The 15,966-nt window shown below is 44.8% G+C and overlaps 1 protein-coding gene across 1 annotated transcript in view; it reads right to left on the bottom strand.

Annotated features, from left to right (window-relative positions):
• The window catches only part of LOC137428460 (uncharacterized), a 56,593-nt gene that overhangs the window by 25,285 nt on the left and 15,342 nt on the right, over positions 1-15,966 (bottom strand). Inside the window, exons 2-3 of the mRNA XM_068118376.2 lie at positions 8,598-9,587; positions 6,920-6,984 (exon numbers count right to left, since the gene is read on the bottom strand). Of these exons, the coding sequence (XP_067974477.2) occupies positions 6,920-6,984; positions 8,598-9,587 (1,055 nt within the window). The remainder of the gene's footprint in view (positions 1-6,919; positions 6,985-8,597; positions 9,588-15,966) is intronic.

Genomic DNA, 15,966 nt, shown 5'->3' with positions numbered 1-15,966 from the left:
AATTGCCAGATATATTGCTGGGGACCTGAGGATGTGCCTTTTCAAGGTTTCATATTAATCGGAGAAGTAGTTACCGAGCTATGGCGATTTATTTACCAAACTAATCACAGAACAGGTTGCGGGGTAGGCCAGCCAATCACAGAACACGTTGTTGCGTAGGCTATTAATGTTTTTCCTTTTCATTTTTTTTTCTCTTCTCTTTCTACTTTTCCTTGCGATTAAATTGCAAAAAGCCAAAATACGTTGGCGCTAATTGAATAATTGGGCATTAACACTAAATGGCGAATAATCGTAACTGCGATATGCGAACTTCCGGACAGTGAAGATTTCACTTCCGGCCTTACGAAAGTGCCGACTAACTGTCTCGATTGTATCTTACCACTGTCTTATTGTTAGATCTATCTATTCTATCTTATCTATATTATACTTACCGTCTATATACTTACTGTCTATCTTATAGATAGATTGTAGATAAAGACAATGCCCCAATCGAGTCGTCGTTTACGAGAACGAAGGAACGAAGCTGCACGTCGTGCACGCGCAATGGAATCTGACGAAGAACGAGCTGCTCGCCTGACACGCGACGTTACGCGCGTGACAAGGCGTCGTGCAGCTGAAAGGGATGAAGAACGGACTGCTCGCTTGGCAGACAACACTGGACGCGTGACAAGGCGTCGTGCAGCTGAAACGGATGAAGAACGGACTGCTCGCTTGGCAGACAACACTGGACGCGTGACAAGGCGTCGTGCAGCTGAAACGGATGAAGAACGGACTGCTCGCTTGGCAGACAACACTGGACGCATGACAAGGCGTCGTGCAGAAGAAACGGATGAAGAATGCGCTGCTCGCTTGACATGCGACGTTACGCGCGTGACAAGGCGTCGTGCAGCTGAAACGGATGAAGAACGGACTGCTCGCTTGGCAGACAACACTGGACGCATGACGAGGCGTCATGCAGAAGAAACGGATGAAGAACGGACTGCTCGCTTTGCAGACAACACTGAACGCGAGGCAAGGCGTCGTGCAGAAGAAATCCCTCACCAGCGAGAAGACCGGCAAGTAAGGGATGCCCTGCGCCATCAGGATGTACACCGTGTGAGACTAGAGCAGGCTCACCATGACAATCGCAACCTTGCTCGATACGATGATACCGATTTCTTCCGAGAGGTACTTCATGGTGAGTACAGGCACGCGTTGAGCAGGACCTCAATATTTCAATGCACTAAATGCTTGCATTGTGCTGCTTTGGTGTGGAATGAGGAGAGAAGAGGATTTTGCTGCAACCACGGCAAGGTCGATCTTATGCATGATCCTACGAATCCAAAACCCGGTTCAATTCCATCACAACCTCCAGATGCTATTAAAAACCTTTTCCTTAACCAGGACTTTGTGAAGCACGCGAAACAGTACAACAACGCGCTGGCAATGGCAAGTATCGGTGTCCGAGAGATACGAATGCCTGGCTTCAATCCTGGAGTGCGCATACAAGGTAAGGTTTACCATTACATTGGTGCTCCTCTTGCCGATCTGGGTTGTACCCCACGCTTTGCTCAGATCTACTTTCACGATCCAGCCCATGAGCTGGATTATCGTCGTGCCCACACCTCGAACAGTGGCCTGAATGAGCAGTTTTTGCTAAGAGCACAAGAGGCCATTCATGAGTGCAACCCATACGTCCAGCAATTCAAATCAGCCATTGAGTATGTGGTTCATAATGATAGCGCCAATGAACTGAATATTGTGTTAACAGGTCGCACGCGGCGCCGAGACCTTCATCATGGTACCGTCAACCTTCCCTCACCAGACAGCGATGTGGCTGTCATTGCTCCAGGGCCAATGACAACAGAGCAGTTTGGAAGGCTGGCAGTCGCTGTTCACCTCAGAGGAGGAGGTTTACAGACAATAGACGCCATGCATCCAGCGTATGACCCACTATCATACATACTTCTGCTACCCTGCGGCTCTCAGGGGTACCACACTGAGTTGGCAGGGACAACGCCAACAACTTTCTACCGCTACCATCTACAAGTACGTGATCCTACTCATCACTTCAATCTACTGCTTCGTGGTGGAAAGTTGACACAGCAGTACGTATGCGACATGATGGCAAAAATTGAGTCACACCGTCTCAATTGGATTCGCTGCAACCAGAAGTCAATTAAGGCAGAAAAGTATAAGATCATCGTTGATGCGTTGAACAGTGATGCTGAGGTGCTACCTGGACGCCTCACCATTCTGCCACCGTCAATTTATGGGTCGCCACGTTGGTATGCCAAAGAGTTTCAGGATGCAATGGCTTTAGTCCGAGTCAAGGGAAAACCAGACTTTTTCCTAACATTCACCTGCAACCCAAAGTGGCCAGAAATTAAAGAATCGGTTTTTGAGGGTCAGCCACCCAATGCAAGACCTGATATCATCGCCCGGGTGTTTCATATGAAGGTGGAAGCACTCCTCGCAGACATCCTCAAGCATGACATCTTGGGGCATGTGGACGCTTACGTGATGGTGAAGGAAACGCAAAAGCGTCACCTTCCCCATATACACATGCTCCTGACCGTGGTACCTCGCGACAAGCCCAGAACACCAGCAGATGTCGATCGCGTGGTCTCTGCTGAGATTCCTGACAGACTCACAAATCCGGAACTACACCGTATCGTGACATCACACATGATTCACGGCCCATGTGGGGAATGGAACATCTTGAGCCCTTGCATGGCAGACCGGAAGTGCACAAAGGACTATCCCAAAGCCCTACGACAAACGACAAGCTTCTCTGATGACTCCTATCCCCTGTACAGAAGACGGGCAGAAGCAGCACCTGGTGATCCCATCATGAAGACAATATGAGGCGGTGCTAACGTATTAGTTAACAATGCATGGGTTGTGCCTTACAATCCATATATTGTCCTCAGGTACGATGCTCACATCAACCTTGAGATCGTCTGTGCTGTCACCAGTGTCAAGTACCTGTACAAATACCTTGAAAAGGGCCCGGACCAGTGCCTGGTCAGACTAGAGCCTCATGAGGATGCGAGAGGCATTACGACATGATGAAGTGGCACGCTACAAACTAGGGCGTTACATCACCGCATCTGAGGGATACTGGCGCATATACGATTTCCCCATTCAAAGCAAGTACTCACCAGTCGAGATGCTGGCACTCCATCTACAGGATGAGCAGGTGATCACGTTCAATGACGAAGGTGCCGTACAGAACGTGGCAGAGTCAGGACCCCCTGCAACAACCCTCACCGCCTTTTTTGAAGCCATGAATCTCCATCCACACATGCGTCATGTTCTATATCCAGATGTATTCCAACACTTCACCTACTTGAGGAAAAGGTTTCAATTGCGGAAGAGAAGGCTGAGTTTCCAGGATAACCGTAAGGCTGATACGGTTGGGCGGCTCCCCATTATTTCCGTCAACTCACATAATGCCGAGTTGTACTATCTCCGCATGCTACTGTACCGCGTGCCTGGCCCCACATGCTTTCAGGATCTCCGTCGTGTTGGTGGTAGGGTCATGGAGACCTATCTGGCAGCCTGCATTGCATATGGCATCGTTGACAATGACCAGGAGGTGGATTCCGTTATGGAAGAGGCTGCAAATATTGCATTTGGCCCTGCAGTCCGCGAAGTATTTGCCAACATGCTCATATTCGTTCTCAGAGGCAACCACGTGCAGTTCTGGGAAAGGCACAAGTATGTGCTGTGCGAGGACTTCATGCGTGCAGCAGGTGTGAATGAACCAAATGGACGCATTGTGAGTGAAGTGCTACTAGAGCTGAGGAACAAAGTTGAGTGCCACGGCTTTTCGCTCAGTAAGACCTTTGGCCTTCCTGAGCCTGAACCAGTTCATTTCCAGTCTCGCATTCCGCGCGTCATCGAGCACGAAACAGTGCACAATATAGGAGAACTTGAGGCTCACATCGCTCAAACAGAGTGCCTTCTTAATGACGAGCAGCGCGTTGTTGTCGATAAAGTGATGAGGAGTGTGGAACACGGACATGGCTGCATGCTTGCAGTTGATGCAAGTGGTGGGACTGGGAAAACATTCACATTGTCTCATATACTCAACAAAGTGCGAGCAATGGGAAAAGTGGCTCTTGCAACTGCTGCAAGTGGTATTGCAGCTACTCTGCTGCCTAAAGGGGCCACCTTCCATAGTAGGACCAAGTGTCCTTTCATTCTCACTGATGAGTCCACTTGCAACATCAGTGAAAATGACACCACTGCAGCAGTCATACGCATGACTAATCTAATGGTGGTGGATGAGGTTTCAATGATGGATCGTCGCGCATTGGAGGCAGCAGATCGAACATTCCAGTGGCTTCGGGGCTCAGAGGAACCATTTGGCGGCATCACAATGGTTTTCAGTGGTGACTGGAGGCAGATCCTTACTGTTGTGCCACACGGTAGCCGTATTGACATAGTTGGAAGGTGCTTCAAGAGCTCATACCTGTGGAGAAAAGTGCAGATACTTCGTCTCAGAGTAAACATGAGGATCATGCAGGGTGCTGGAGAACAACAGGACGAATCTGATTTTGCAAAATTCCTGCTGGATCTGGGTGAAGGGAAGATTCCTGTCAATCCAGAAGAGGGTGAATTTGCTATTGAGCTCAGGGAACCGCTCATTCTTCCAGGTGAAAAACTTCAGGATATTGTCACTTGGGTGTACGAAGACTTGCATAACAACATTAGCAACCCCAAGTGGCTATGCAAGCGTGTTATACTATGTCCGACCAATTCCGAAGTCGATCAGGTAAATGACTACATGACGACCATATTTCCAGGGGAGGAACATGTTTGCTGTAGCGTCGATACAGCGGAATCTGAGGGTGATCATTTGTATCCGCCTGAGTTCCTGAACACCCTCTGTCCATCTGGTATGCCTCCACATCGAATCTCTCTCAAGGTGGGTATGGTAATCATGCTGCTGTGAAACTTCGACCAGCAAAGCGGGCACTGCAATGGCTCAAGGTACATCATACTTCAGATCCTTCCAAATCTGTTGGTTGCAAAATCTGTGATGAGTGTCAATTCTGGACGCACATTGCTCATTCCACGCATAACCTTGAGTCCATCTGACAACATGTTCCCGTTCACTCTGCGGCGTCGGCAGTTTCCGGTACGACCCTGCTTTGCCATGACTGTGAATAAATCCCAAGGACAGTCGCTACACCATGTTGGGATCTTCTGCACAAGAGACTTCTTCAGCCATGGTCAGTTCTACGTGGCGGCCAGTAGGGTTGGCAGATCCAGCAGCCTCCGCATTCTTGCCCTGGACGAGGAAACAAAGAAGAAGCGCCGTTTCCTCAGCAATGTTGTTTATGAAGAGGTGCTAACGAGATAAAGGTGTGTACAATGTACATGTAGACAATTTTTATTATTATTTATTTATTGAAGAAAAATTGTTTCGAAAAGAATTCATCAAAAAAAGTGCACAACTTTTTTTGGCAGTCGTACACCATGTTAGGATCTCCTGGAGAAGTGCCGTTTCCTCAGCAATGTTGTTTATGAAGAGCTGCTAACGAGATACAGGTGTGTACATGTGGACACTTTTTATTATTTATTTATTGATTGAAGAAAAATTGTTTCGAAAAGAATTCATCAAAAAAAGTGCACAACTTCTTTTGGCAGTCGCTACCCCATGTTGGGATCTTCTGCCCAAGAGACTTCTTCAGCCATTGTCAGTTCTACGTGGCAGCCTGTAGGGTTGGCAGATCCAGCAGCCTCCGCATTCTTGCCCAGGACGAGGAAACAAAGAAGAAGCGCCGTTTCCTCAGCAATGTTGTTTATGAAGAGGTGATAACGAGATAAAGGTGTGTACAATGTACATGTAGACAATTTTTATTATTATTTATTTATTGAAGAAAAATTGTTTCGAAAAGAATTCATCAAAAAAAGTGCACAACTTTTTTTGGCAGTCGTACACCATGTTAGGATCTCCTGGAGAAGTGCCGTTTCCTCAGCAATGTTGTTTATGAAGAGCTGCTAACGAGATACAGGTGTGTACATGTGGACACTTTTTATTATTTATTTATTGATTGAAGAAAAATTGTTTCGAAAAGAATTCATCAAAAAAAGTGCACAACTTCTTTTGGCAGTCGCTACACCATGTTGGGATCTTCTGCCCAAGAGACTTCTTCAGCCATTGTCTGTTCTACGTGGCGGCCTGTAGGGTTGGCAGATCCAGCAGCCTCCGCATTCTTGCCCAGGACGAGGAAACAAAGAAGAAGCGCCGTTTCCTCAGCAATGTTGTTTATGAAGAGGTGCTAACGAGATAAAGGTGTGTACAATGTACATGTAGACAATTTTTATTATTATTTATTTATTGAAGAAAAATTGTTTCGAAAAGAATTCTTCAAAAAAAGTGCACAACTTCTTTTGGCAGTCGCTACACCATGTTGGGATCTTCTGCCCAAGAGACTTCTTCAGCCATTGTCAGTTCTACGTGGCGGCCTGTAGGGTTGGCAGATCCAGCAGCCTCCGCATTCTTGCCCAGGACGAGGAAACAAAGAAGAAGCGCCGTTTCCTCTGCAATGTTGTTTATGAAGAGGTGCTAACGACATAAAGGTGTGTACAATGTACATGTAGACAATTTTTATTATTATTTGTTTATTGAAGAAAAATTGTTTCGAAAAGAATTCTGCTCTGTTTCAATTCTGTTTCAATTTGGTGGTATGCTTTGCAAACCTTTTTTTTTTTAAACTATTTTAAAACTAAAACAATTCGAACATGGAATACATACTGACACTGCACTTTCAGGTCTCCTACAAATCCTACCCTGTCGCCTCACCGTGGCGTAGGAGTGGCAATGGTCAATGGCATCGAATGTCATGGCTAGCAAAGACAGGGAGGTAAACTTGATTTAAATTTGGGAATTTTTTTTTTTTTTTTTTTTTGGCAAGGAACCCACCCACGCAAGGGCACGGGCACCCACGTACGGGCACGTCCTAGTACTCTGAAATGCACCTCTCCTTGCTGACACAGTACATCAGAGTTACACGTGTTATCAGATTTGTTCCTTCAGTAATCAAACCAAAGACTGGTGATGAATCGTGAACACGACACCAACTAACATATCCTGCGACTCTTGTACACATTTTACTCTCATTTAAATAAACCAGTGTGGACATGGCTGCAAGTCGTCACTTTATTCAAACAGGTATTTTCATGACAATTCAATATCTTGATGAAAATATTTCTCAATTGAAGGGATCTGTGTCCCTTTTTGCACTTCTTGGTAAGTCTGCATTCATAAGTATGTCCTCCACAAAAGAGGGTTCACCATTATTGGGAAATCTTTGGTTGCAGCCAATCACGTGGCTTACCCCATGGGATGCTTGTTTCTTGATAGGGGTTACTGATATCACTCAGTGGAGTTGTGTCAATCATCATCATCAAACTATAATGGGGATATGGCCGATGTTTCATGTATGGAGGTACATATGTGTATATACGTAGACGAAACTCATTTCCTAAGTTAGAATTGCACATTTCCTGAGTTAAGATTTCACATTTCCTAAGTTGAAACGAGATTTCATATCAACTGTTATGATGGATTCCATGACCTCTGAAGAGTGGAAGCGGCTGTGGTGTCACTTGAAGAGAACGATAGCGGAGGACCACACTCCTGAGAAAGACTAACAAGGCACCATCAGGTTTTCAAGAAGGGAGACAAGTTTGAAAGTTCATTCTTGAGGTTGGACAGATGTAATTTTCTGTGTATTCCTGAGAGTGGAACCCAATAAAAAGCATTTCACACAATGTACATTTCCACGGGTGTTTTCCATTGTGAATTTTTAAATCTCTTTCGATGTCACACAAATAAGTGAATGATTTGCTCAAACTGTGCATTTGTATGAATGTTCTTGTTGGTTATTATCTCCATAATTTGGGTTTGAGAAGGGAGAACAGAGCCTTCCCAGGTCTCAAAGTGTCCACCTCCACGTGTGTGTGTGCATATGTGTGTGTGTGTGTGTGTGTGTGTGTGTGTGTGTGTGTGTGTGTGTGTGTGTGTCTGTGTGTGTGTACATGTGTGTGCCTATATATGCATGTATGTTTGTGTGTAAGTAGTTGTTGTTGGTTGCTATCTCCACACGTTGGAGGGCTTCAAGAGATGGAACAGAAACCAAACAGTTCTCAAAGTATGCACCTCCATTGTGTTTGTGTGCTTATGTGGTATTTGTGTATCTAATATGTAATATATATATATATATATACCAACCCCATCCCCACTTTTTAGGCTTATCCCCCTTTTCTAGACTCGTGCTGCACCCTGCGGCTAATGCTCATGTGCCCCAATCTCATTGTGTATTCCCATGTGCATTTTAAGGGTGGATAGATGAATGAGAGACTTTCCACAAATTGTGCGTTTCTCCAGGCGTTCTCCATTTTCAATTGTCATGTGCATTATATTTAAGGTGAGGTGACTCGTTAAAAATTTTTTCCAGTAATTGTGCACATACATACATGCATGCAGGTGTTCTCCCGTTCGTTGTCATCTCCATTTGCGGGTTTTAGAAGGTGAGGAAGTTCTATCAGAACTCAAAATGTCCCCCTCCTTTTTCGGTAAAGGATCGTTATTCAGGAACGTCCATTGTGAATCATCATGTGCCTTTTAAGGTGAGATGAATGATTAAAAGAATTTCCACAAATTGTGCATTTAAATGGGCGTTCTCCATTGTGAATTTCCATGTGTGTTTTAAGGGTGGATGAATGATTAAAAGATTTTCCACAACTTGAGCAACTGTATGGGCGTTCGCCATTGTGAATTCTCATGTGTTTTTTAAGGGTGGATGATTGATGAAAAGACTTTCCACAACTTGAGCAACTGTATGGGCGTTCATCATTGTGAATCATCATGTGTTGTTTTAGGTTGGTTGACAGATTAAAAGATTTTCCACAACTTGTGCATTTGTATGGGCGTTCACCACTGTGAATTGTCATGTGTGATTTAAGGGTGGATGGCCATATAAAAGATTTTCCACAACTTGTGCATTTGTATGGGCGTTCACCACTGTGAATCGTCATGTGTTGTTTCAGGTTGGTTGACAGATTAAAAGATTTTCCACAACTTGTGCATTTGTATGGGCGTTCACCACTGTGAATTGTCATGTGTGATTTAAGGGTGGATGGCCGTATAAAAGATTTTCCACAACTTGTACATTTGTATGGGCGTTCACTACTGTGAATTGTCATGTGCTGTTTAAGGCCGGATGGCCGTTTAAAAGATTTTCCACAACTTGTGCATTTGTATGGGCGTTCACTACTGTGAATTGTCATGTGTTGTTTAAGGCCGGATGGCCGTTTAAAAGATTTTCCACAACTTGTGCATGTGTACGGGCATTCCCCACTGTGAACTCTCATGTGTATTTTCAATTTGTCTGGGCGACGGAAAGATTTTCCACAATTTGTGCATTTGTATTGATGTTCAGATTTCTTTCTTTGGTGAGCGTTGTGAAAATTATTCTGTGCAAACATCTCCACATTCATTTTGTCTTGCTTGGAAAAATTCCTCTTGTTTGTTGCATCTGGTGATGTTGCAGTTGGTGCAGTCTCCCGTGTAGATTCAGTGGATTCACCTGTAAATACAACATCACATGATCTGTAAAAAAATAAGATTCACATGACCAGACAAATGTGCCGAAACATGTACATCGTATTTGTTCCACTGCAGAAAACTAAAAGTATATATATTGTTGTGTATATACAGTAATGTGCAAAAGTTTGGGTTTCCATGATAATCATACTTTAGGTATCAGAGTTTTGAGTATGCACATGATCTATGACCAATTTGTGTTGAAATATTAAATTTATGACATCATCGGTCACATGGTTTGGCAGCCATATTTGATTTAACCTAAAACTTGAAAAAAACATCTTCGCCCAAAGCACCAAATCGATTGACTCAAAGCTTTACGTGATTCATTGACTCGGCATGGTGATTGAAAGTTTATCATGAACTTTTCTTCCACCACCTTTAGCCAAGTCTTACTCGGTCTTCCCCGTCCTCCACTTCCTTCCACATTCATTTCCATCATTCTTCTCAACCAGTCACTTTCATCCTTGCTCAACACATGACCAAACCATCTCAACCTGTTTCTCTTCACAGCATCCATCACAGGCTCTATTCCCATCATCTTTCACAATTAATCATACGTCTTCCTCTCTCTCAACGATACTCCAGACATGCACCGAACCATTCGCATTTCCACCCTTCGTTGTTGCTCTACGTTCATCACACATGTCTCGCTCCCATAAATCATAACACTTCTCACACATGCAGCATACACCTTTCCCTTCAGCTTCAACGACACTCCCCTCCTCGTCAGCACGCCACTCAGTTCCCGAAACTTCTTCCATGCACATCTCACTCAAGCAGCCGTTGCCGAGTCTGATCGACCTTCTCCATTCAACACATCTCCTTGGTAACAAAATGTTTTCACACCTTCCAGCTTCACGCCGTCGCCAACATCCAACTCAACATTTCCTCCATCTGCAACTCCCTCTGTGCACACCTTACACTTGAATGTAGCTGCCACACTGGTTAATGACCCTCTCACACCACTACATTTTTGACGAACCCACTCTGCGCACATTGTACATTGAATGGAGTTCACTCTGACACCCTCCCTGCACACCGCACACGGCCATTTCCCAGTTCTTTCCACCTCACCACTTGCTTTACCATTTGCCATCACCCCATCACCTTCATTTTTCCGATAATCACCTTCAGACCTTTTGTCTCCATACATTCCTTCCACTTGTTCATCTTCTCCTTCAGTCCATCCATACTTTCCGCAATCAACACCAGACCATCTGCATACAACAACTCCCATGGTAAACCCTCCTTTACATTCCGAGCCAGCACCTCCATCACAGCTACAAATAGTAGTGGACTTAGTACTGACCCCTTATGCACTCCCACCTTCACCTCAAACTCACCACTGTTCCCGTCCTTCGTCCTTACAGCTCTGCGCGCTCTTTCGAACATTGCCATCACTACTCTGATCAACCATTCCTCCACTCTTAACTTCCTCAATGCCCATGTCACCACTTCGTGTGGAATCCTATCAAATGCTTTCTTCAGATCAACAAACCCAAGAAACAACTTCTTCCTCTTCACCATGTACTTCAGCAACTGCCTTGCAATAAAAAGTGTGTCTGTCCTTCCTCTTCCTTGCATAAATCCAAACTGCATTTCGTCAATCTTCACTTTCTTCCTTATCCTCCTCTCCAACAACCCTTTCCAATACCTTCATTCCATGCTCCAATAACTTTATCGCTCGATACGAGCCACAGTCCAGAGGGTCACCTTTCCCCTTGTATAGAGGGACGAGGGTACTCAGTTCCCAATTCACTGGAATGCGGCCTTTACTTCTTTCACCACCAGATTGCAGATCTCTGTCATTCTCTTCACACCCCAACTTCCTGCTGCCTTCAACATATCTCCCACAACTCCCGTCGGCCCTCCCGCTTTTCTGCTCTTCATTGCTTTAATCGTTTCCTCAACTTCCTTCTCAGTTATCTTCTCTGTCGGTCCTAAAACTGGGTTACTCTCTATGTTGCCATCCCATTTATTCTCTGCATTCAACAGCATTTCCATGTATCTCTGCCATCTTCCTTTAATTCCATCTGGGTCCACAACGATTTGTCCCACTTCATCCTTCAAGCTACTCACCTCCATCACATCACACCTCTCTTTCGCTATCTGCTTTGCAATCCTGAATACCGCTCTCTGACCCTCTTCCGAATCCAAGCGTTCTCCGAACATTTTCCTGCATACCTCCTGCGCCCTTGCTACCTCTTTCTTTGCAGCCTTCTTGGCTGCCTTATAACTTTCATGCTCTGCCTTTTCTGCCCCCGTACCCTTCGTCTTCTGCCACTCCTTGAACTTCTTCCTCTTCTCGTCAATCCTCTTTCCAACTTCATCATCACACCACCATGTTTCCGAGTGCCTCGGTGGTCCTTTGTCCATCCACATACCTCACCAACGGCTCCCAACAGACTATCTTTCATTGACATCCAACCACTTTCAAGCTCAACCACATCAACCTCTACCATACTCAGCCTCTCTTTTAATGCCTCACTCACCGTCACCTCTTTCAACCTCCACACCTTTATTCTCGGTTGGTACTTCACCCGCCGAGCTCACCTCGCACCTTTCACCCTTAAATCGCAGACAACCAAGTGTTGCTGCGAAACAGCCTCCTCCCCCGGGATCACCTTTGTGTCCCGAAGGTGCCCCCTATCTCACCAACGCACCATTAGGCAGTCAACGGTTGTCGTCGACCCACCTGACGTGTATGTAACAAGCTTATTATCCTCTTTCTGGAACTGAGTATTACAAATCAACAAACCAGCTGCATCAGCAAACTCCAAAATCCTTTCACCTTCTCCATTCCTCACACCATATCCGTAACCCCCATGAACTCCCTCAAAACCATCTAGACTCCTTCCCACATGTCCATTTAGGTCTCCGCCTACCACAACAACTTCCTCATCTTTCACGTTTTCCATCAGCTTCTCTATTGCACACCAGAACTTGTCCTTCTCTTCATCGCTCCGACCGACCTGCGGAGCATACCCCGAGATGACGTTAACCAAGAGCTTTCCAATCATCATTTTCACCATCATCAACCTTTCTCTCACTCTCGTCACACTCACCACACTGTCTACAAACCCCTCAGAAAACAGGACACCAACACCATTCACGCCCTCCAGGCACCCTTGCCACACAAACTTGTATTTCTGTCCCTGCCTACCCTTCACCATTCTCACACCATTTCCCTTCCATCTCGTCTCCTGCACACAACATATGTCCACTCTTCTTCTGATTAATACTTCCACCACTTCTCCTGATCTCCCTGTCATTGTCCCTACATTCCATGTCCCAAACCTCAGAAACCGATATCCACGTGGGGCATCAGACGTTTCGTCATCATAAATGGAGTGATTTCTACCCTTGCTTCGATCGGGTTCCCCACCTCGATTTTTTACGAGAGGGAGTGAGGTCCCTCACGGGGTACTTCGAGCTGTACCCTGCCCATATGTAGTTGTAATTGTCATGGTTCCCTTTTTGAGGCAATATTTTATGTCCGGATGCCCTTCCTGACACCAACCCTTTTAGTCGCCTCTTACGACACACAGGGATACGGTGTACCTATTTTAAACCGGGGTACACACCCCGGTACCCCGGGACAGGTGCTGATATTGAAAGCCGATATTGAAACAAAATCCCTTCTCCGAAACCGTTTCACCGATTGATGTGAAACCTGTCCTGTCTGGTGAAAATGGGATATTTGAAAACAGCTGAAAGGATTTAAATCACCAGCTGTTAAATCACCAGGTATTTAAAACAGCTGTTCACCAACATCTCTTATCTTCCCCCATCCAAAACCATGATATTTTCTACCCCCACTAATTCACCCCAGATCCACCTTGTTTGAAATTCAACTTCTTTCCTGGAAGTCCTGGCAGTGTCCATATGTTTTATACCTCTCCCACCCCCCGTTCCCATGCCTCCCCCCACCAAAGCCCTCTCCCTCCCACAGATCTCTCGATGTCTCCATGTCTCTCGGTCCCTGCTCTCAACTGTTGCGTTTGTGTCCTTCCCCCTCTCTCCCTATCTTGTCTACCGCTCCCGATGTTATATGTTTTATGTGTCGGTTTGTCTTTCTGTGTGATTAATGTTCGCTCTTTCACGAGCCTCGATCTTGCATACAAAACAAAAACAAAAAAACACTTGTTTCTTTTTAGGACAGCGAACTACGGCATCTACCCATGACATGCGGATGCATATTGGCGCAGAGTCGCATTGCTCTAGCTTTTTAGCTCAACTGGAACGGGGGAGCTTATCAGATGGTGCGTTGTCCGTCTGTCAGTCTGTCCGTCCGTCTGTCCGTAAACACTTGAAACTTCTTCTCTGAAACCGCTGATGGGATTGCGCCCAAATTTGGCACAAATGATATTTCTTGTGTTGTAACTAAAGTTTGTTCACGGCACTGAAAAAAATCGGGGTTTAAGGGGGTTTACCGGGGTCAGAGTGTATCCAGGTTTGACCCCCCCAAAATAGGAATTTGCTTTTTTCCTCTGAATCTACATACACTATTTCGATGAAACCTGACCACAACCTTCATCACCCGTGATGTACCGATGTTTGTTCACGGCACGAAGAAAATCAAAGTCTAAGGGCGTCTACGGGGGTCAACGAGGGTCCAGGTTTGACCCCCCCTAAAATAGGTATTCGCTTTCTTCTCTGAAACGACACACACAATTTTGATGACAATTGACCACAACCTTCACCACCCGTGATGTACCGAAGTTTGTTCAAGGCATTTTAAAAAATCTGCCCCCTTGGGAAACTAACGGGGGATTTCCCCCACAAAATAGGTATTTGCTTTCTTCTCAGAAACGACACACACAATTTCGATAAAACTTCACCACAACCTTCACTACCCATGATGTACCAAAGTTTGTTCATGGCATGAAAAGAAAATGCCCCTTTAGGGGGCACGGGGGGGGGGGGGGGGGTTTCCCCCCAAAATAGGTATTTGCATTTTTCTCAGAAACTACACACACTATTTCGATGAAACTTCACCACAACCTTCACAACCCATGATGTACCAAAGCATATTCACTGCATTGAAAAAAATCTGCCCCTTTGGGGATCTATGGAGGGTGGGGGGGGGGGGGTTACCCCCAAAATAGGTACTTGCTTTCTTCTCAAAAACTACACTTGCAATTTCGATGAAACCTCACCAAACCTTAATCACCATTGATGTACTAATGTTTGTTAGAGGCATAAGAAAAATTGTGGTCTTCGGACGTATATGTGGTTCGGGGAGGGGGAGTTGCCCCCCAAAATAGGTATTTTTTTCTTTGTTTGTTTAAAGTTTGATTCTGACTTATGATTATGTTAGTGTGATTGTACATGCTGCCCTGTCTTCTAGCAACCATTGAAATTGGTTTAAAATACCCTGAGTCGGTGCAGTATACTGTTTATTCTACCAGGTATTATTCTACCAGGTACTATACCAGGAGTATTGGCCCTATGTTTCTTAACACCAGAGTTCATCATCAAACTGTTCAAATCAAAATGTATAGACATTGACAGAAACCTTCATGGGGATGGTTCTTGAAGAAAGAAGCTTCAGCATATTTGGGTTCGGGTCGATCCAGGTGAACATCAATGTCGTGCTCAGTTTTCACTTCCACTTTCACAAATAAATCTGGAAAAGTAACTATTATTAAATGCAGGCAGTGTTGTGTTACATGCATAGCTGGTTCCAGACTCTTAAAATAGATAAATAAATATAAATATTGCATTAAAATCATTGATTTGAGGTCTTACTTGAACAGAGAAAATAAAAACTTTCCCCAAGGGAATAGTGACGTGTCAAAGCATTGTGACATTGTGGGAGAAATTAGTAGCAGAATAATGATTACATCCGCCATCAAAGGTGGATGGAGGTTACGTTTTCACCCCTGTCTATCTGAAACTGTTTGTTTGTCTGTTTGTCTGTCCGTTTATGAATAAAATATCTCAAAATGTTGTGGACGGATTCGGACAAAATTTGGTAGAGATGTAGCGTATGTGATAAGAACGAAATTATTACATTTTGGTGAAGATCCGGATTCGGATCGAAATTATTACATTTTGGTGAAGATCCGGATTCGGATCGAAATTATTACATTTTGGTGAAGATCCGGATTCGGATCTGGCTACAAAAAATTTTAAGTGACTCTTCACCATTGGGAGATTGGGCGAAAAACTATACATGGCAGGATATCTCAAAAAGTTGTGGATGGATTTGGACGAAACTTAGTGGACTGGTTGGGTATCTGACAATGACGATTCGAATAGATTTTGGTGAAGATCTGAATATGGATTCGGATATGAGAATTATTTAATTTTTAAAGTGACTTCACCATTGGGAGATGGAGCCAAAAACGATACAT

This window comes from Myxine glutinosa, chromosome 5 (genome assembly GCF_964187855.1).
Source record: "Myxine glutinosa chromosome 5, kmMyxGlut1.1, whole genome shotgun sequence".
Classification (NCBI taxonomy): Eukaryota; Metazoa; Chordata; class Myxini; order Myxiniformes; family Myxinidae; genus Myxine; species Myxine glutinosa.
Note: the sequence above shows the minus strand (reverse complement) of the source record. Positions and strands in the feature narration are given on the sequence as shown.